This window comes from Letharia lupina (assembly GCF_014066315.1).
Source record: "Letharia lupina isolate WasteWater1 chromosome Unknown contig_20, whole genome shotgun sequence".
Lineage (NCBI taxonomy): Eukaryota > Fungi > Ascomycota > Lecanoromycetes > Lecanorales > Parmeliaceae > Letharia > Letharia lupina.
In genome coordinates, this window is record NW_023502989.1 from 272,365 (window position 1) to 294,953 (window position 22,589).

At 36.4% G+C, this 22,589-nt stretch overlaps 5 protein-coding genes across 5 annotated transcripts; 2 read left to right on the top strand and 3 right to left on the bottom strand.

The window, feature by feature from the left end:
- Nucleotides 1-368: 368 nt before the first annotated feature.
- HO133_004925 (uncharacterized protein) lies at nucleotides 369-1,370 on the bottom strand (the record flags this gene model as incomplete). Its single annotated transcript, XM_037295837.1, has 1 exon — nucleotides 369-1,370. One exon carries the CDS (start codon nucleotides 1,368-1,370, stop codon nucleotides 369-371), a length of 1,002 nt encoding a protein of 333 aa, XP_037148535.1.
- Nucleotides 1,371-2,160: 790 nt separating this feature from the next.
- Nucleotides 2,161-3,373, bottom strand: HO133_004926 (uncharacterized protein; the record flags this gene model as incomplete). The annotated part of the gene is made up of 4 exons (XM_037295838.1): nucleotides 2,161-2,426; nucleotides 2,479-2,578; nucleotides 2,631-2,969; nucleotides 3,017-3,373. 4 exons carry the CDS (start codon nucleotides 3,371-3,373, stop codon nucleotides 2,161-2,163), a joined length of 1,062 nt encoding a protein of 353 aa, XP_037148536.1.
- Nucleotides 3,374-4,230: 857 nt separating this feature from the next.
- On the top strand, nucleotides 4,231-5,874 carry HO133_004927 (uncharacterized protein; the record flags this gene model as incomplete). The annotated part of the gene is made up of 6 exons (XM_037295839.1): nucleotides 4,231-4,391; nucleotides 4,443-4,566; nucleotides 4,619-4,688; nucleotides 4,742-5,128; nucleotides 5,179-5,787; nucleotides 5,849-5,874. The coding sequence occupies 6 exons, from the start codon at nucleotides 4,231-4,233 to the stop codon at nucleotides 5,872-5,874; spliced, it is 1,377 nt and encodes a 458-aa protein (XP_037148537.1).
- A 726-nt stretch (nucleotides 5,875-6,600) lies between these two features.
- Nucleotides 6,601-8,008, bottom strand: HO133_004928 (uncharacterized protein; the record flags this gene model as incomplete). Its single annotated transcript, XM_037295840.1, has 4 exons — nucleotides 6,601-7,097; nucleotides 7,150-7,640; nucleotides 7,688-7,752; nucleotides 7,811-8,008. 4 exons carry the CDS (start codon nucleotides 8,006-8,008, stop codon nucleotides 6,601-6,603), a joined length of 1,251 nt encoding a protein of 416 aa, XP_037148538.1.
- A 1,228-nt stretch (nucleotides 8,009-9,236) lies between these two features.
- HO133_004929 (uncharacterized protein) lies at nucleotides 9,237-11,069 on the top strand (the record flags this gene model as incomplete). Its single annotated transcript, XM_037295841.1, has 1 exon — nucleotides 9,237-11,069. One exon carries the CDS (start codon nucleotides 9,237-9,239, stop codon nucleotides 11,067-11,069), a length of 1,833 nt encoding a protein of 610 aa, XP_037148539.1.
- Between the last annotated feature and the right edge of the window lie 11,520 nt (nucleotides 11,070-22,589).

Here is a 22,589-nt window from a genome sequence, read left to right on the forward strand (position 1 = left end):
ATCATGGTCGCCAGATGTCATGTGTAAACAGTCTAGCCAGATGTCATGTGTAAACAGTCTAGCATCTAGCAGAAGAAACTGTAGATTGAACCTTTGTAAGATGAAATCCGGGAGCGGTGACTCGCAAAACTGGGAATATATGGCCAACTTAACTTCAGCCTCTAAAAGTTAGCGTCACGTTTTCAAAGGAAAAATAACCCGAAGAAGGCACGGAAGAGGGACTTCAATTTGGATGAGAAACATTTGCTATGTTGTAGGGTACCCGTTCGAAATGAATTTGCGTGCCCTACATGTCCACTGAACCAGCAATAAGCATGAGTCACACACGTAAGCTATACAATCTACATCCCCTTCCCCTCAGCACACTCCTACTCGCCTACCTCCCGCTTCAAACCCCTTTTTCTACTCCCTCCATTGCCCTCCTGGTAGACCCTCACGGAGTTGACAAGCCAGTAAGCGTCCACAAACACGCTCGCGTTCTCCTGGACGTAGGCCTCACAAGTATCAGCCTTCTCCTTGCAGTCCTGAGTCCACACCTGTCCGGCCCACGCGCCACAAAACGTAGTATCAAAAACAATGTTCATGTTCTGGAAATGCGCATTTATGTTGCAAGAGTTTCCTGCGAAGTTCGCGAGGGGGGTGCCCCATTTGCTCGTGTCGGGGGCGCTAGCTGTGATGTCTGCTGGGATTGACGTGCGTGGAAAGAACCAGATAGAGATGGCGTCACTGGTCCATTCGGTTGCGTAGACGCCGCCGCCGTTGGCGTTGAAGCCGGCGCCGAAGTTTGAGGTGTCGGAGGATAGGACACCGCAGCCTTGATTTTTAGGCTGTTCGGGTGCATTGGTATCGCAGTCCGTGTAATTCGCGGTGCCGGACATGCCTGACTTCTGGATGGAGCAGCCGCTGGAAGTGTGGAGTGTCATCGTATTGGTCGTAGCGCTGTTGACGCCTTCGATGATATCGATTTCACCCATCGTCGGCCAGTTGGGCCCCACGAGCCAGAAAGCAGGCCAAACACCACAGATACCACCAGGCATATGCGCAATATCAGCTAAGAATAGTCCTTTGTTAAAAGCCTTCTTAGAGGTGATACGGACGCTTTGGCGGCCAGTATCTGAGGTGGAGCTGTAGTCGACGCCCATATAAGTGGCGTTGCCGTAGTTGCCGACGGCACCTATCATCTTGTTCTCCATTGCGGCTGCATAGTCGACGTATTGCACGAAGCCGGCGGTGGGATCTGCTTCGGTGAAGGGCGTAAAGGCGTCGAAGAAGTTATCGCGTTCGTAATTATCGGTGAGAACATAGCCGGCTATGCTCACGCGGAGGAGGGTTGTAAGGGCGAAGAGGCTGGTGAGGTCGAAGGAATGCATGTCGAAATAACACGCAAATTGTTCGAATGCGAGGACTGAAAACTGTGCTTGTAGATTCGGCTGGGTATGGGTCCGTCGCAGACGTGGGGATTATTGGGATGATGCAGGAAGAAAGTCAAAGGCTGGAGAATTGATATAAAGATTCGAATTGAATTTTGCCATCAAGGCATAAGAATATGGACAATGGAAGTGAAGGGACAAGAAACAATTGTGTCGAATATCTCGTGAGAGGAAAACAATGAGAAGTGGAAAGTCTCAACGAGCAAGAACAATAGTCCGCCCTGTGAGGGGAGTCACTGCGACAAAATCATTGTAGTGGCAAATTCTGTAGAGCGACAATGAGCGATCCACAATGACATCTTTCTGCAGCCTTCAAAGAAAGAGTTGGACAATGGGATTGTATACAGAACGTACAATGTGAAACAAAGTTCACGGTGGATTGCTGTAGAGCGAATGATTGGCTGAGAGTGAGTCTTGGCATGCGCGCAGATGGAGGGCGCCAAGAACTCAACGCGCTTCCACCACTCAAGAGTGTGCCACTTGTCAAAGGAAAAGCGACCATTGGAATACTAGAAAGTAGAATATTCCTCTTGGTCTGGACCTTTCCCTTAATAAAATCTCGCCTGCGAATGGAGTAGTAACAGCTAAAGGGACTGAAGCGCGTCGATGGCTTTTGCCTTCACCACCACCGGAGTTACGAAGCTGCTGTCTGAGAGGCTAGCCATCGGACTTCTGCCATTCGATGTTGTAATTTGTGCAAGGTTCAGCATCTTCGGGTCCCTCAAGGCCGTCAATAAGGCCGGACTGCAGCCGCTTCAGGAGGCGCTTCATACTGCATGCTAGCTCGCATCAACATGTAGTCGTTCCACCTGATAGGTTCGTATTTGACGGGATGGCTCTCGTCTATGCAAGATGGCAGACATTCGACTATAGTCGGCCCTTCTGGGCCGACGAAGTAAGGTATGGAGTAGCGGGCCCGGGTCATACGCTCGTCGCCTGTGAAGTGGTCTTGTTTCGGAGGAAGGGTAACGCGATGGACGCTCGACTTGAGTGTATCTAATTCTCACGTGTCAGTACTTGGAACCGCTAATGGTGAGGCCAGATCTACCGTTGCTCCAGCGCATCATCAGGTCACCAACGTTCATGACAACTGCATCCTTCAAGGGAGGCACGTCGATGAACTCGCCTGATTTATTAGGGTTCTCAATCTAGAAGCTGTCAGCTCATACGGACGCAACACTGACAAAGCAATCCATTTACTTGAAGGCCCCCGCAATCATCTTGGAAAAGCATGGTGATGGAGCCCCAGTCGCTATGAGCACCCATTCTAGTTGAAGTCTGGCTCTCGATGTTGGCTGCAGGCACAGGTGGGTAGTGAAGCAAACGTAACTGATTGTTGTGCCCTGGGTGTGCTGGAACAAAGTGGTTTTCGTCGTCCAGGCCAACTCCAAGCGCCATCGCACTCATCATACTCATAGCGGTCTTATGGCACTCCCAGTAGAAATTCAGCATGAATTCTCGAAAACCAGGAAGAACATCCTCAGGGAGCCATTGGTTTGGCTGGTCTTTGTTATCCTCGCTGCCTATTTCATAGCTTTCCTGTGACTGGTGAGTATGCGTTAGTACTGCTCCATCTTTAGTCGTACCTTGACATCAGAGATCTGGCGCAAGTTCTTCCTCAGGTCTGCTGTATTATCTTCATCCCCCATAACGTTCGAGACCTTCTCTAAGCCGGGCCACGAGTAGCCGCGATGTACTGTGAACCCGCTCGGGTGTGGAGCCAACATTTTCTGTTCTAGCTTCAAATCGAAGAGCTTTTTGGACCACTCAAAAGCTTGAGCTAGTCGCTCGGGTGAAACGTGATGATTGGTAATGTAGACAAAGCCGACATTCTGGCATGCTTCAATGAGCTTGTGGGCGATTGTTTTCCTCTGCTCCAGTGACGCATCGGAACTCCAGGCGGCGAAGTCTACGACAGGGATAGATGATGTCTCTGCAGCCATGATATCGGTGATGGTGACTCGCGGTCGTCAATGTTTGTATGGCTGCACGTTGTGGTTGTGATGGTATTTGCCTCTTCACGAGCAGCTGAGGTTTGTAGCTGAAGAGGAGTGCCATGAATTTGATTGGGGAAAACATCAGCTGGGATTATTAATACTGCATTGCTGATACCGTATTTCCTGCATTTCGGTCACAGTCGTTGGATCAGGGTCTCACGTAAGAATAGAAATCTGACTACTAGATGTCATATATGCATTGCAGCATTCAATATCTACCAAAGCTCGGGATGAGGTCCTATCCCACAAAGACAAAGACGAAGAAAGAGCTTAAGATCGTCACTTCCTCTTCATGACCTCAGACTTGCGCTTTGACAGTAATCTACCTTATACATCACTAGCTCTCCTCACCCATAGGAGAGCATATCATCAAATGTTGTCGATCTATCCTTTTCACGCTCCATGAAATTGTGCAAATAAAAATGCTGATTGCTGAGGGCCTCTCGGATAACAATTTCCTAGTCCGACGCTGCCGATCTAACTCTAGCCCCACGTTCCTGCCAAGACCCTGAATTTGTCCATCTTTCAACCTCAGGCATCCCCCCGAGATCCCCTTCAACCTTCACCTTCTGTCCGTTGATTCGATGTGCTCCAGTATTTGCACGATAAGTGAACATCTCTATAATATCTTCTGACGCAAGCACTTCCCTGATTCCCCTGAAGTCGACCGCTTTCCGTCTCGACGAGTGCTTCCTTGCGACCTTTTGCTATTTCTTATTCCGAGCACCCATTGACTCGAGCCTCAACATTGCGCTGTGTGAGATTCGGCAACGTCGCTGTCCTTTCTCTCATCGCACGCTGTCATGTCCTTCTTCCCCGGCCAGGGGCAGCAACATGGCTATCCACCACCGCAACAATACCCGCCTCAAGGCTATGGAGCTCCCCCTCCTCAAGGCTACGGGCCCCCTCCTCCACAAGGCTACGGACCACCACCACAGGGATATCCTCCACAAAATGGATATCCGTGTGCTATACCTACCTCTCCCTTCACGGGCTCTTGCTAATCTCGAGGTAGGCCGCAAGGTTATTCAGGGTACCCACCTCCTCAGGGAGGACCTTCACCACAACCAGGCTATGGAGGGTATGGCCCGCCACCACCGCAGCAGCCACCAAGACCGTACAGTGGAGGATATCAGCCGGTATGCGGGGTCTTTACGAGAATGGCATGAGTTGGGCTGATAGTGATACAAGACACCACCACCAGCAGGCTCGGGCTACGGGCCGCCTGTACCTGGAGGACCACAATACGGAGGACGACCTGGTGAGTCCAATACAAGACTTACTTAATTAATGTGCGGTTTTCTAATTCCCAAGGTCTACCCACCACACATACAAACGCATACACCCAAGGCAACCCTAACGCCCCACCTCCACCGCCTCAAAGCCAGCAGAGCTTTGGTGCAGGCGCACCTCCACAATACAGCTTCCAATACTCGAACTGCACAGGGAGACGCAAGGCGCTACTGATAGGGATTAATTATTTCGGACAGAGAGGGCAACTGAGAGGGTGCATCAATGACGTCAAAAATATGTCTACATATCTCAATGGCAACTTTGGCTACGCGCGGGAAGATATGGTCATCTTGACAGACGATCAACAAAATCCTATGAGTCAGCCTACCAAACAAAACATCCTGCGTGCCATGCACTGGCTGGTGAAGGACGCAAAACCTAACGACTCGTTATTCTTCCATTACTCAGGTCAGTACCTGCTTCACACACGCATAGTCCCAAATACTGACAATCGGCAGGCCACGGTGGACAGACGCCTGATCTTGACGGCGACGAAGACGACGGCTACGACGAAGTAATCTACCCTGTCGACTTCAGAGTAGCCGGCCATATCGTCGACGATGAAATGCACCGCATCATGGTGCAGACCCTCATGCCAGGTGTGCGCCTGACGGCGATTTTCGACTCCTGCCACTCTGGCTCCGCACTCGATCTTCCATACATCTACTCTACGCAAGGTGTTCTCAAGGAACCCAACCTCGCCAAGGAGGCTGGTCAGGGTCTACTTTCTATCGTGTCTCAATACGCTCGTGGAGATATAGGTGGGATCGCTTCGACAGCCATGGGCTTCTTCAAGAAAGCCACAACGGGCGATGAGGTGTACGAGAGGAACAAGGTTACAAAGACATCGCCCGCGGACGTCATCATGTGGTCGGGCAGCAAGGACGACCAGACATCTCAAGACGCACAGATCGCCGGTCAAGCCACAGGCGCCATGTCATGGGCATTTATATCCGCATTGAAAAAGAACCCGCAGCAGAGCTATGTTTCGTTGTTGAACAACATCCGAGACGAGCTCGAAAGCAAATATACTCAAAAGCCGCAACTGAGCTGCAGCCATCCTTTGAGTAAGCAAAGCCCTGCGATCGCATTCTGATTCGCCACGAGGTCAATGTTGACGTTGCGTAGACACTAATCTTCTCTACGTCATGTGAAGGGCCGGGGTGAAGGAGCACGGGATTGAAGCATGCAGGCCCATAGTCATTATATAGTCTGAAGGAAATGATTCAATACCTGGCATAGATAGTTAGTCGATAATGAATACCTAAGCTAGTGGCGTGGCGAGGGCCTTAATATGTGCCCAGGCAGAGGGCACCAGTGTTCTGAATTGCTTCCTACCATACTCAGCTCAACTGATTTGCATGGCCAACCGTCAATAAAGGCGGAGTGCGGTCTGAAATCTTCTTTCCTTTCCTTTCCTTTTCTTTTTCCTTTTCTTTCCTTTCCTTTCCTTCTCTTATTTCTTCCTGGTAGATATATGGATTCCACCCGTTGACACTAAACCATCCACGATCCAACCGGGATCCAGGAAAAGTCAACCGGGCGGTACTGTACTCACTTGCGGAGTCCGTAGGTAAAGTAGCAGTGCCGCGTTAGCCATTCAATGGTAGGATCCGAATGCTCCTCCGATTGCTGTTGGGAGACTTATTAGAGGAGAGGGAGAGAGTGAGTGAGTGGACAAGGCTTGATTAATACGAGTCCATACAGGGAAACATGGGCATCTGTAGAGAGCCAGAGCGTGTACTTTCTAGGGTGCTAGAGCGGACCTTTCGGACAGAGGAATGATAATAGATTGATTATACGCTACTGAATCATGCAATCGCAGCGACTATTCCAAATTGTCTTCACGACGCCATTATCCAATGCGAACCCATCACTCTCTAAGAACTCTTCCAAGTAATAGTCAACCCTTGCGCCAAGGTCGCTGTGGAGACAGTCGCCTGGACGCTTCCCGACGGGACACTGCTTGCATAGAAGGCCGGGTTCTCAGCATAGGCCAGCTCACCGGCAGAGCTCGTAAAGACAGTGGCTGTTGAAACCGAGGAGGCGCAAACAAGATCGGCGTTTTGGACCGCGCACAGGCCTTTGCTGGAAGTCAGGGTGAAGCCGCTGCCAGAGGCCGTCGCGGTGAAAGTAGCGCATGTGCCGCCGATGTACCATGTCCCTGCGCTGATGATGCAGCCGTTTGCTTGTCCGCCAGAGGTGACTTGGAGGGTTCCCTTGCCGGAGAAAGGGGTTCCGGGTGCGGATGTAGGGCTAGTGCCGGGAGCAGTGGTGGTAGAGGTGGTGATTGTGGTTGAGGTAGTGGATGAGGTGCTGGAGCCGGATTTGGGGAGGTATTTGACGCCTGTTGCTGGACAGTCTGATGTTGCGCCGTCTAAGCCCGACGTTAGTAGAGTCAACGGGGGGAAAGAGATGAAGGTCCTTACCTGGATCAGTAGGAATGAAAGTCCCCGTCTGCACGCTTCCTTGGACATCATAAAAATACCATATTTCGTCCAGCTCATCCGTATTCTCGCACTGGATAACAGCAGTCACACCTCTTGGTGATTGCAACGCCGCCAGTATATCCGCCGAGGTATACGTCGTTGTCGAGCTCGGCACAATGCCCGCGTTCGACAACCATGTGTAGGACGGCAATGTCTTGAACAAAGTCACCACCTGGTTGAAGAAGTCCACAACCTCCTCCTGTGGCGTATAATCCGTGTAGCAATCTGGCTCCAATGTACTGATACATGTGCCGTGTTTTCCCCATTCATGCTCCCAGAAAGCCTCGTTTGTGCCCGTGTCACTGACCCAGTAGGTATCCATGTACGAGAGAAGGGAAGTCTGGCCGGCGGCGGTTAGGATGCCGGTGATGTTGGTGTAGGCACGCGACGCATCGCAATTGGAGTCGAAGGTTCCGTCGCAGTGGTCCGGCCTGTGGAAGGTTAGCATGAGAACATGGGAGAGGACTGTTGGACCTACCAGAGGCCGTGAATGGTCCAGGAATCGACTGGTCCAGTCGAAGGGTCAGCGTCCCAAAACTGAGTCTGCGGGGAAGGAGTCAGTCAAAGTTTGCGCATGTAGATGCTGCGCGTATTGATGTACCTGCAGCAGCTGCCCGCCAGGAGCATTGAAGCAGCATGTGTTCGCTATAGCAGAGGTGTTTTGGCAGCTAATCTGTGGATTAGAGCATGTCTCAGGCGAGCCCCCAGAGACGGTGTTGCTTGAGGCAAAGAGGGCGAATTGCGAATATGTCAGTGCAGCTTTGGAAAGCGCCCTTACAGAAGGCATGAAGGAAGACATGATGTTTGATAGAGACAAGGAGTCAAGCTGAGGGAGCGAAAGATAGGACGGCGACGAAAGGTTCTTAAGGGCTCCATCTCGGAGCAGGGCTTGCACAGCCATGACGAATGTTTGTATGCCGGCCTGCAGCTACCTACTTGGATGGTGTATGGGTAATAGGAGATGATGTCTGCTATGATGCTGTTGATTGGAGAGTATATTCAGATGGGACGGGAAAGGAGACTGAAGACAGAAGGAGAAGGTTGCATAAGAAGAGAAAAGAGTCGTCTGAAGGAGCCCATCAAATCAGATGTTCAAGCAGCTGCACACAAACTTGTTCAGGCGCAGGAACAAGAGAGAGACGAGAAGAGACCTTCCCAAAGGATCACCTGCTCCTTTGGCAAAGAAAGTGGTTTCATTATGGCTGATTGCTACGGTACCCACGATGCTGCTTGATTGGCCCTTGGGCTTACCAGTAGCGGGTACCTGCCGGTTTTGATCGTCCACTCAATCGCACTCGAGAGACTTGGCGCCGGAACGGGTTCACCTTTCGGGCGCTAGCCGGTTTCGACACCGAGTCGCCAACTTCCTCAGGGGCAGCCTTCTCTCTTTGCACCTTCTTGCGTCATCTCTCTCAATATCATCCATCCTTTCTTGTTCCTTCAGCTTTGTTAATACCAATAAACAAGTGCAGTGCCCTTTCTGCTTCCATCTCGAGGTCACGCCCGTAAAAGTCACGGCACCCGGGGCAACGCCTTCCTCGACATTGAAAGTGAGGCTTCCCGGAGACCTGACGCGAGCCTTCCCCATGAGATGAGCAGCCAGAAGGACCTACATCTGGAACTAGCAGCTAATGGAGATGCGAAACCTGCGCTCTCCGTTGACTGCCTCTCAAAACCTCAAGATGATGACTCCTTACGAGGAAGCCAGGCGAGGAGACAGCGGACCCCCGTAGAGGCTCAGCCGTAGCATAATGATATATGACTACTTTCTCATACATCAGTAGCCATGCTCAACTATGAAGTCCTTCCTTGTAAGGGCCGCTTCGATTGACTTCTTCGACACTTCGACGTTTCCGGCGATATTACTCCCTTTTCATTATTGTCGTCATTCTTTCATGATTTTTTAACCCTTTTCTTACATAAATGTTTCGAGTCTACACTCCCCATCATGTATCCGAACAGCCTACTCCTTGCAACTTTACCTCTAGCGTCTGCCCATTATTCAGCCTTAACAAAAACCCCCCATGATGTCCCCTTCATACGGCAATCTAGCAGCCCTGAATCGGCGACTCCAGAATATAAGCCAGCACCCAGTCGACCAGAGCCATCCGATCAAGCTTGAAGATTTCGAGATCAAACCCACCAAACCCAAGTACATATGTGCAGAATGCGCCTGGACGACATCAGCGAACGCTGGTGCTCTCGCCCGTCATTTCACCGTAAAACACACCTCCCGTCTCCAATGTTCTGACTGCGAACGTCTTTGTGAAAATCGAGACGAGTTGGAGAAGCACCGGTTGGAGAAGCACAGACACCTCTGTCTGGGTTGCCAGAGGTTCTTCCCTACCGTGAACGAATGCAAACATCACGAACCATGTGAGATGGAGCACCGCATTGCTCCAGCAACTGGAAATGGTGCTTCATCCCATACAATAATTGAGCAACCTACAGGTGGGAAAGCTCCAGCCAGCGGACAGAGTATTCTAAACAGGAGAGGCAGTGTACAGTCCGGATCTTGCCCAGACCCGGGATGCCAGCTCACCTTTCTAGACTTTGATACCCTGTACGAGCATTATGTCGGTCTACATCCTCTCTGTATCGTCTACCGTGGCCATTCAAAACCATTTAAATGTCCTTTCTGTTCAAAGAGATACCAGCATGACCGTTTTATCCCAGGACACGTCAGAACTCACAAGTCAAAATCTTTGGACGGGCCGCGGATTGGAGACGCCGAGGATCAGGAAGCCCTAATTCGACAGTCTCAAGCTGCTATGGCAAACAGAGAGTCCGAATTGCGCTTCAAAGCCCAAGACGAAGCTGACCGTACCTCGAGCGACGAGGAAGAGTACTCCGTACCTATAAAAGAGGAAGAGGAATACTCTCTAGTCCTCAAAGATTGTGAGATCTACATCGATGACGGATTAGAACCTTTAAATCAACTTCCGGAGCAGCCAGATCAACTCAAGGAGCCAGAGCATCAGCGCTTCAGCGAGACGACGCCAATCGGAATAGTGCTTCAAGCCTCGCCTGCAGACTTACCTAACTCTCCTCCTGCGAATGAGACAGCGGCTGTCGAAGCCGCGGCCGCAACCTCGACTGTCGAACCCGAAATGTCTGATTCGATGGACCTGGATGACGACTACCCCGAAAGATTTGCCCTCGATGACGACGAACTTCAGTCGGGAAGGAGCAATCTAGAATCCAGCATCGTCGATGCCCAAATTGTAGACGGCATCTTCCATCAAAGTCTCTCACGTGAGATAGTACGCGCTCTCCAAATGCAGCACTTTATCAACGTCAGTGAAGTCGTGGACCTATTTACCTACTTCCTCGACCAACCTCAGCGCTTTTACGTCCTGGAACAGCTCGCAAGCATCAATGTCAACCAGCATGACAGCATGATCTTAGAAGCGTTACACGGCACCGTCTTAAAAGCCCTTATCGATGCCTGGGTCGACTTCAAACGTCTCGCTATCCGCTCTGCCCCTCAGCTGATAATACAAGCCAATAATCAGAGGATTGGTTCCGGAAAGTCAGTCACATGGGCTCTTCTTCAGTACTGTCTGAACCTCGAAAACATGATCTATCGAAACAAGGTAAATATCGCGCACCACTTCCTTCGGGACCCGCCTCTTGACGATTTCGTGCTCGGTATGGACGCTCCGTTCCCTCGCCTCGTGGCTGCTCTTGCGGACCGGGTCAGAAACAGGACAGTGCATGACCTAGCAATTGTGTTCACCAACGAGATGATTCTGAGGGAGATGAGCGATTATGTCAAGATATTGCAGATGGTTTTCAGGCCGCTGTATCCAGTTGCCGCGGGACATGAGAGGCTGTGGAGGGAGCTGCGATTACTTTGAGGGGTTGGTATCATTGTACTAATAGCGTATTATCATTGGCTATGCGTTCAGTCTTAATGCTTGTGACCGTTTCCATTTAACTGAGTAGGATTGCTGCCAGCGGGCATGTGACACGTCGACTCACGGTGCCTGGACGCTAAGTCCTAAATGGCTAGCTTTGGTTTCTCAGCAAATTTCGATCTTTCAGTCACCATATATCTGCACTATACATAAATTCTTGCCTGTCTTCGTCTTCAGTTTAGATTGTTCTACCTACATCTCCTGCTCTCATGAGCCCCTCTTGGCCCGTCCCTTCCTCTTAGCTCGTGCTTTTGTTTTTACCCTTTTCTTGACCCCATATCTCTTTATCCAACTTGCGTCTCAAGCAGAAATCCCATGAGCCATGCATTTCCGAAAGGATTCCGCCGTTGGGATGAAAAAAGCTTCATGCACTTGCCACTAGGCATGACCAACGTAAGAGTTTCAGCAGTATCCGAGCACCTCAGCTCTCTTTTGCAAGGCATCGAGATCCGTACATCGCGAGTTGACAGTCTACAGGGACTGGCATCGAAGTCCGAAATTCCACCTGTATGAATTGCTGTGCGCCCCCAGGTCGGTTCCGCGGCACTGGCGCTCTTACGCCTTCCTTCGAGGCCATGGCGGATCTGGTCCAGGAACCGCGAAATAAAGCCGCCGACCCAAGCGCAACTAGCACGCTTGAGCTACACCCATGCAAATCCCATAGCTAGGTCTACTGGGCGATACAAGCTGCGTCGACCCCGACTTTCGGGGAGCTTTTAAACCTCAGCCTACCCTTACGGTAATATTACTGGAGAATAATTAGGTTGACCCGTCGGATTAGTAAGGCCCTCTTATAGTAATTTAACAGCCCTCCTTATCTGTTATACTCTTCTTCTTTATATCTTACTATTATTTATTAATTTTTTTAAAGCTATCTATAACTTCGCTTTATAACTTTATCTCGCTTACTATAATCTTTTAAGAATATATTATTTATTAACTCTTATAATATAAGAACTTTAAGAATATTTAGAAAAAGTTAAATTAGTATAATAATAATTCTAAAGATATTAATCGAGATTATTCTCTATTAGAAATTCTCTTAAAAAATAATATAATTTTATTATAAAAGAAGAATAAGAGTAATCTTAATAATGCTAAGTGAAATTATAATATATACTCTAACGCGTTTAAATCGCTATTACTACTATTTAATATTCTCTTTATCTTTTATTATCTCTTTATTAAATAAAAAATCTCTATTAATCTTAATAAGTAGAAAGAGCTATAAAAGAGAATTAAATATAATAAACTCGCGTTTATAATACTCTTAAAAATCGCGTTAAAATATCTATAATAAATCTAATAATCTTAATAAATATATATTAAATATTCGTAAAATACTTAATAAGATTAAGATTAAATTTTACGATTTAAAGGCGAGTATAATAAATTAAAAGAATAATATAAGAAAGCGTATTTTCGTTTAATAAATAGCGATATTACGTTAAATAATCGAGTTTATTTATTAATAAGAAGATTAAGAAATTTTAAAAGAGCTTTGTTAGCAACTCAGCTAAAAAAGCTGGTTCCGGGGGTGTCTGCGCTTGATAGCCAGACACCCCTATTTGGACCTAAATACCTGCCCGCAGGACCTCTGTAGGGCCCCCGTAGGGGCTGCTCCTAACAATGCCTCCCCCTCTAGGGGGCTCGTCCTCGAGCTCCGAAGACAGTGCAAAAATCGCGATGTCCTGGGGACTCTTCCCCGAAAGATCCACGATTTTAAGGACAACATGCCCTGTGCTTCGGGGTTTACTCCCCCGAAGACTTCTAAATGCCCGCTCATTTGCGGGGCTTGAAATTGCCTCTGGGGCTTTTGCCCACGGGGCTACCAAGTGAAAGGCCTTTGGCCCCGCCTTCGCACCGGTACAATGTGGGAATGGGGCTGTATTCCGGGCCTGTGGCCCCGCCTTAGCGCACACAAATCAAATTCAGGCCTGTTTTTTGGCCGGCCTCGGGGTTTCTTTTACCCTGGGCGTCTGCTTGGGCTTTTTGCCCTGGGGCGTTCTGCCCGAAAATGTCCTCATTGGAATAGGGCGTCCTGCCCGAAAATATTCGGCTTCGGGGCCCGCCTTCGGCGTGACTTTCACCCGAGCGACCCTCTGAAAAATCAAGTTTCTGATTTTTGATGGGGGATCCAAGCGTCCTCGAACCCCCGACCCTTAGTGTGTGTGTGTGTGTGATTCCTACATCGGAGGGGCGTCCCTCTAGTCATATAGGTAAGAGTAAAATCATTTTTCTCTACTCGATCTTTCGACTATGTTTGGTTTTTATATATAATATATTATCTAGAGTAATCTATATATCTAATATATATAAAGATATAGAGAAAAGAGAAGAGAAGAAATAGTGTTAATTAAAGAGATTATCTTCGAGCTATATCTCTCTAATTCTATCTTATCTTACTTTTATCGAAGTTTCTTATTTATATTATTTATTTTATTATCTTCTATCTAATATTAATTAATTAATTAACTTTTATATAATTACTTAAAAAGCGATATTTTAAATATCTTTTTTAAAGTAATTATCTCTATATTTTATAATTATTATAATATTAAATAGCGATATCTATAAAATATATTCTCTTTTAGAATATTATTATTATATTATAATTATATTTTAATTATTATAATCGCTAGATTAATTATCTATATCTTTTATATTCTTAAATTCTATATCTAAATAGAGTTATTATATTATTTCTCTATTTATAATATTTAATCTAATACTTAAATAATTTCTATCTTATAAATAGACTTCTAAAAATCTATTCTAAAGATATCTTCTATATCGATTTCTCTAAATATATTACTATTATATTATATAATAAATATTAAATATATTCTTTTTTATATATTAATAGTTATTATCTATAATATTACTTTAAAATAATAAATTATATATTTACTAGAGAGTAGATAAATTAACTAGTTTCGCTAGAGAGTCTTTCGTAAGAGAATCTACGCTTATATTTATTATAAGAATATATTATCTCTTTAGATTCTTATCTTATATAAAGGCTATAATTTTGAAATAAAGATATTTAAATTTAATTATTTATTATAAATTATCTAGCTTTTCTAATAAAGCGATATAATTACTATTATACTTCTTTAAAAAAGTATTTTATAAATTTTTAATAATATTATAATTAATCTTAATTCTATTTTTTTAACTATATTTAAAGTTATAGATAATTATCTTTAAATATAATAATATTAATATATTCTATATTATATATAGAATATAATATTTTTATATCTCTCTAAATATCTTAATCGCGATAATTATCGCTAAAAGTAGAAAAATATTATAAGATATTATAAGCGAGATTAAGAATAACGAGACTCGATTTAATCGATTAGAGATTATATCTAGAATTTATTAATATAAATAAAGATTTAAGAGCTAAAAATTAAATATAATCTATATTAAAAAGAAGATAAAAACTTTAAAATTATATATAATCTCTTATTATAAGATATGATTATCGACTATTTTATTAATAGAATAATTATTTTCCTAATAATCGCTAATAGTAAGAGTTCTATATATATAATTTTATCTATTAATCTTATAAATAAATATATTATAAACTATTTATCTAAGAGAGTAAAATTAAGAGAATAAGATTATATTACTATAGATAAGTATTAAGTTCGTTATACTCTTTTATATTAATTCGAGATTTAATTAATCTTCTTAAGTTTAGAAGCTCTCTCTCTTATTATTATTATTCTCGCGAAGGAAAATATCTTGAAAAAATAATAATATTAGTATTAAAAGAGTCTTATAGTCTATACTCGAGTTTATATAATATATATCTTATTTTATAGAATTAGAATTAAGATATTACTTTTATTCTACTATTTAAGACTATAATAAAATTATAAAATATTTACTTCTCTTTCTAAGATCCTTAAAAGTTTTATCTTTTATATTATTTATTATTTTTAATATTATACTTATTCTATTAGATTTATATATTTATTATTTTATAAATTATAGAATTATTATATTTAATTATTAAATTAAGAAGACTCTCTATTATAGCGTATATTAGATTTTTAAACATCTGCAAATCTGAAAAGTTCCTACTAAATTTCAAATTGCTGATCTTGCGAATAGGGCTGAAATTAAGAATTCCGCCGGTTTAGCAACTATCTCAAAAATCAGCCAAAATTCCGCCGATTTAATAACTATCTTAATCTTTTCCGTTAGTTCTGCCAGTTTAATAGCAATACGCATAAAAAAAGAAAAGTTCTAATAATCGACGTTGCGACGGCAAGGTTCTACAACAACGAGTATCAACGTCAACTCAAATTTGGCTACGGAATTAGATGATTTAATAAAATTAATTACGTGGGTAATACTCTAATATAACGCATAATAATACGTATATTGATAATGATATATATTGATACCATATATAGAATAGTACTTAGAGTATATTAGAGTGCATTACGCAAAATTTTTAAAGTTATTAAAAATTTTTTGAAGTTGCTAAACTGATAGAACTGGCGGAAAGGATTAAATATAGGTAAAGTCTACTTAATAGGCTAAATCGTGCTAAATCGTGCTTATGGTGCGGACCCGGCGGAAATCGTGCGGAAAGGAACTTTTCAGATTTGCAGATGAATATAAGAAGATTAATCGATATAATTAGTATATTCTTAGCTTATTAAAAAATATAATAATTATCTTTAAATAAATTATAAAAGATATTATATTTAATCTCTAATAGTAAGAGTAATAACTTTTAATAATAATATTCTATTATTATTAAAGGGCGATAATAAATAAAGATATTTCTCATAAGAGCTAACTCTTATAAAATTTCTAGAGTTTTTAAGATATTATATTTAATACTTTTAATTAATATTATATTAAAGAGTAGAAGATAAATATAAGAAGAAAAGAAAATGATATTAATAATATTAATAAAATAGTTTATAAATAAAGTAATTAAATATTATTTATTTAAGAGTATTAAAATATATAAATTAAACTCTAATTTTACGACTTTTTAGAAGTATACTTTTATTTATAATATTTTTTAATATCTAAGCTATAAGTTATCTTTAATATTAAATTTCTTATTATAATATCTATATTTATTAAATTAAATTATAACTTTATTAAAGACTTTTAATATTTATATTCTTATTATAAATTTTATTATTTTTATTATAAGATCTAATTTAAATAGAATATTCTTAATATTAATTAATTAATTACTTTAAGTAGCTTATTTATCTTCTATATATAAAGAATATATTATAAAAATATAATTTTAAGTTTAATTATCTTCTCTATAATTATACTTAGACGAATTAATTACTTAATATATATAAAAAAGATTTTTAAGAGTTAATTTCTTAGTTTTTAGCTATATTATTACTAAGCTTATAATCTTCTTTATCTTTATATAAAAGATTATAATACTATAATAAAGTATAGAAATAAGTTATTTAAGCTCGATATCTTAAGTATATATCTCTTAAAGTACTTATTAATTATTATAAATTAGTTTTTTAATACGCTATTTAGTTATCGAGAGTAAATAAAACTTATTTTCTTTAATATCTTTTTTTAATACTTATTTAACGAGCTCGTTCGCTATTTTATTCTCTAAGATATCTTTATAAATCGTAATCTACTATAAGATAATAGATATATTTATTTCTTTAAGCTTTATTAGCTTCTTTACTATTCTACTAAGAATATATTATCTTATTTATTTTCTAAAGTTCGCTATTAATTATATCGCTATTTAATTATCTATCTAGATAATTAAACTTAAAAAAATAATATTAATAATTATTTTATATATTATATTAATTTCTTTTAGCTCGTCTATATATATAATATAATACTCGCTATTATTAAAATATTATATTTAAATATTAATAATTTAAGAAATATAAATAAAGACTTCGATTTTATTTTCTATTTCGCTATTATTTATATATATATATAGCGAGATATAATTAATATTAATAATCTTATTATATTACTTAATAACTTTCTTTCTATTTTTACTAATTATTATTTTTAATAATTTTTATTATAGAGATATAATATAGAGTATATATTACTTTATCGAGCTTTATATTTATTATTAATATATAATATCTTTAATTTATTCTAGAGAATTTTTAAGCTTCGCTCTTTTATTAATTAGCTTTTACTATTTATCTATATTTTATATAAATCTAATAATATTATAATTAGAATAAGTTTAGATTCTAATAATAATCTTTATAATAACTTTTTCTAAGATAAGATTAATTAAGAGTTAATAATATTTAATATTTAAGATAATCTTTAAGATATTCTTTTATTCTTTTATAATAATATATATCGCTCTTTTTTATATAGCTCGAAGTATCTTAAATATCTTTTATTTTCTATTCTTATATTCTACGATTAATAATATATATTAAATTATATATTTAAATAATAGCGTAAATAAAATTATTTCTTAATAGAGTTTTTATAGATCTTTATAAAAAATATTCTAGGCTAATCTCGCGTAGCTTATTAATTTATTAAGTTTTATAATAATTTTAGCTTTAAGTAATTATATATAATTTTTTTATTCTAGCTTTAGATTAAGTATAAACTTAAAAAGTTTTATTATCGCTTTAGACTTTATAATATAAATATTAAAATTTAATAATACGTTAAAATTATTATTTACTTACTTCTTTATTATTCTTATTATAATTAATTAAAAGTATATAAATTAATATTTATCTATTTCGAATTCTAATATATATATTATTATTTATTTCTAAATTTTAATATAAATTATCTTTAGCGTTTTATAATTAATTTAAATTATAAGATCTCTTATAAGCACGCTAATATCGTCGATATAAGTAAATATTAAATAATCTTTCGCTTTATAGATATCTATAATATTTATATTATAAAATAAATAGAGAATAAAGAAAATTAAGAAGTCTTAAAAAATTTTAATCTCGACTTTATATCTAGATAACTCGTCTTTAGATATAGCGATAATTATTAATCTATTATCTAGAAAGCTTATAATTTATTTAATAACTTTTTCGCTAATATCTCTTTTTCTTAAATTATAAATTAGTCGAAAATAAGAGATATTATTAAAGGCGCTCTTAATATCTAATATTAATAGCGAAGCTATCTAATTATTTTTAGACTTTTAAATTTTATATATTTCTTCGAGTATTATATAAATTATATTCTCGATTAATAATAATTTTTTTTTATCTATATACTTTTTAGAAAGTAGTTAATATTTTTTTATTAAATAGCTAATTTTTATAGCGATAATTTTTTTAAATTTCTTTTCTAATATATTAAAAAGAATAATTAATCTATATAATTTAGACTAAATATAATTATTCTTATTAAGTTTTTTTAATATTATTATTTTTAAATAGCGAAAGTACTTTAAGTAATATTCGAGGTTAAGATATATATTATAAATATAATTTATTTATCTCTCTATATATCTAAGAGCGAGTTATAAAATTTAAAAGATTAATTTATCTATTTTAATAGCTTTATTAAAATAACTTATAAATATTACTTATTAAATTTCTTATATTATAATTAATAGAAATTCTTTTAAGTCGAGATATTAATATTCTTATAAGTTATTTAAGTTTACTTATCTCGCTTTAAAAAAGAAGATATCTTTTAAAAGCGTTATTTTTTCTTTAACTTCGATAGCGATAGTATTATTAAACCTCGCGAGTTCTAATATAAAGAATATAATTTTAATTTATTCGCTTTTAATCTACTTATCTAGTCTTTAGAATTTCTTATCGCTATTATATTTCTTTATATATTATCTTTAATCTTTTATTCTCTTACTTTTAATAAGTTTTAATTTTATATTTTAAATTATATTAAGCTTTCTTCTATCTTTTCTATTCTAAATTTATTATTATTATAACTTTAATCTTCTAATCTTTAAAATAATTTTCTTACTTTTTAAATTTATATTAAATCTAAATTTCGCGATAATTAGATTAATTAGAATAATATTCTATATTATTTTAATTAGAATCTCGATAAAATAATTTATCTATTTATTTAGATCTTCGATAATTATAATAAAGACGTTAATTAATAATAGTTTAAATTAAAGATTATTATAAAACGTTACTTTATTAATCTTCTTTTAATTATAAATCTCTTTTAAGAATATTAAATATACGTTTTAATTTAATTCTATAAAGATCGCTTTATAATCTAAGTCGAATTTTTTTTTTTTTATAATATTATATTTAATTATAATATCGATTATATTTATTATAATTAAAGTAAGATTTATAATAATTATCTCGCTTCGCTTTTTTAATTTAAAGATAAATATATCTTTTTATATTAATAAGTAAAGTCTAGCTTTATTAATAATATTTATTAATTATAAGATCTCTCGATATTAATATTTTTTAGAATTTATTTATAGAGAATAATATAGATTAAAATCGTTTATAATTAAATGCTTATTAATTATATTTCTTATAATTATAATTCGAAGAGTATTAAGAGAGATAATTTCTAAGTAATTTTAAATAATTTTATTTCTATTTATATAAAAGTAGATCTCTTATCTTTAAGAGAGTAATACGTTATAAATATTATATATATAAAGAGTTTTCTAATCTAGCTTTTAAAATTTAAGCGTTATTATTATTAAATCTACGCTATATATTTAAGAATATTATTTATTTTTAGAAATTTTAATACTAATATAGATATATACTCTAATTAATTCTTCGCGATTTAGATAGTATATATAAAAGTTTATTAAAGCTAGATAAAATATTTATTTCTTTCTAAAGTTTTTTTAGAATTCTTAAATAACTAAAATATCGTATCGAAATAGAGTATATTTCTAAAAGAGTGAGATTATAATATCTAATAATTTATTAATATTATATTATAATATTCTAAATCGCGATTTTAATAACTTTAATACTTATTATTTCGAGTATACTCTTATTAAGAGTTATCGTAAAATAAGATATTTATAGTATTTTTACTAATATCGCTACTACTAATATTATTATTTTTATTATTTATAATTCTAAAGCTTCGTATAATTCGATAGTATAATTTTATAGAAATTCGATGATTTAATCTAGTCTAAAAGAATTCTATATTAAATCTTCTTAATAACGCTATATAACTCTTTCTAGCCACTTCTTAAATAAGAGTTTTTTTATCTATTAATTTATCGTAAAAGAATAAACTCGAAATCTTCTTATTAGATTTATTTATAAAGAATATCTAATTTTCTTTATCTACGATTTTTATAATTTCTATATCTCTTCTTAATTATTTAAATAGATCTTTATATTATTAAGAAGTTAATATAAGTAAAATCTCGAATAGAATATTCTATTTCTAAAGATTTATAAGATTAAAGATTTTAATTTAAATCGATAGCGGCGTTCGTATTATTATTTTATCGTTTCTCTTTTATTTTTTATAATAATCTTTATTTAATAATATAAGTAAACTTCTTATTATATTTATTCTTTTCTCTATCTTTATTATCTATTATAACTTCTCTAAGAGTAAAGAAATATTATTAAATATAAATAAAAGTGAGAAGATATTCGCTTTTATAATTGCTATAACTTTAGTTATTATAGTATCTAATTATATTATAATTTTCTATTAAAAAATCTCGATAAATATTTTAATTTAAGTATTTAGAATCTCGATAAAGATCGATAATAGCTCTATTATTTCGATATCTAGATAAGTTTATTAAGTAATAACTTTCTTTATTATTATCGCGATAAGAGCGATAGTAATTTATTTAAATTTTCTAATTCTCTTTAGTTTAACTATATTTAACTCTATATTTCGAGATATAATTATATTATTACTTAAATTTTAAAATTAATTAATATTTATCTATAATTAATTAAAGCTATTTTTAAAATAAAGGGCTTAAAATCTTTATCTTTTCTTAATTATTTTTAAGATAATACTTTTATAGTGTAGATAGCTTAATTAAAATACTTTATATTAATCTTTATAATTAATATATATAGATTTAAAGTCTAATTTTTTAAGCTTCTTATATATATAAATATTATATTTTTAAATATAATACGCGTAGGTTAATTCTTTAACTTCGTATAAGAATATAATATATTTAAGTTTTTAATAGCGAAAATATCTACTAACTCTACTTTCTCGAATATACTTTTCGTAATTATAATATATATTTTCTTTTAAAGTTTTTTAGCTTAAATTATCTAATTAGATAATATTCGCGTAATAGAGATTTATAAATTTAATAATTATTATTAAGATTTTAATTAATAAATTTTTAATTTTATTCTTATCTAGCTAGCTTAAATATTAAATTTCGACTTTTAAAATTCTATAAATATTTAATTTAAGAATAATTTTGATAAGACTCTCGATATTTTTTAGAAATTAATAAAGTTTAATAGAGATATTATAAATAATTATATTAAAAGTAAGAATTAAAATAAACGCGTTAATATTAAAATACGCTACTTATTTCTTAACTTTCTTAATATTTCTTAAGATTTTAGCGCTTTTTTGAATTTTTATTAGAAGTTATAGATTCTTAGATTTAAGTTATCTAGCGACTTTAACTTCGATAGATTTAAGTGTTAAATAATATCTAAGTCGAGTTTTAATAAAATTCTATAGCTACTTAAAGATTTAAACTCGAAATTTCTAGATTATATTTTTATCTTTAATCTTAATAGTAATTTAATAATCTTTTTTTTTATTAAGTTTTAGGAATAAGACTAGCTATAACGAGTATAATAATAATATATTTTAAAAGAGTAACGAAGAGACAATTAAAAGGTTTTTCGTTTATACGTCTATTAAGCCTTATATCTTAAAAATTACTATTTTTATAAAGTTTTTTATAGTTATAATATCGCCTTTAATACGCTTAATAAACTATTTTAAGCGTAGTATAATAACGAGTAATTCTTTATTATCTAGTTAATCGATTACTTTTATAATTATTAAAGAAATTATATAAAGTAAAGTTTTAGCGATAGTATAAGATATATTATTATATTCGAGGTCGTTAAATCTATTCTTTAAATACTTAAAAATAATATTAGATATATTCTAAGTAAGTAGAAATTATTAATTAATAGAAAGAGTCTTATAATTCTTAAGAACCTTTAGCTATTTCGATTTACTATCTTTCGTTATAGTAAATTATAAAAAAGAAAGCGAGTATAATAAAGATACCCAGAATTAATTAATTGTGATAAATGTATTTATTAAAGACTGTTTAAATGGTGACTATCGAGGCTATTGAAATCATTAATAAATACCACGTGGTAGATGATAGCGCATAAGTGATAGCGCCCCCCGACCCTCAGTAGACTAAGCGTGTCACCCCCGGCAATGGCTAGTGTCGCTCCGGGGTGGCTAGCCAAA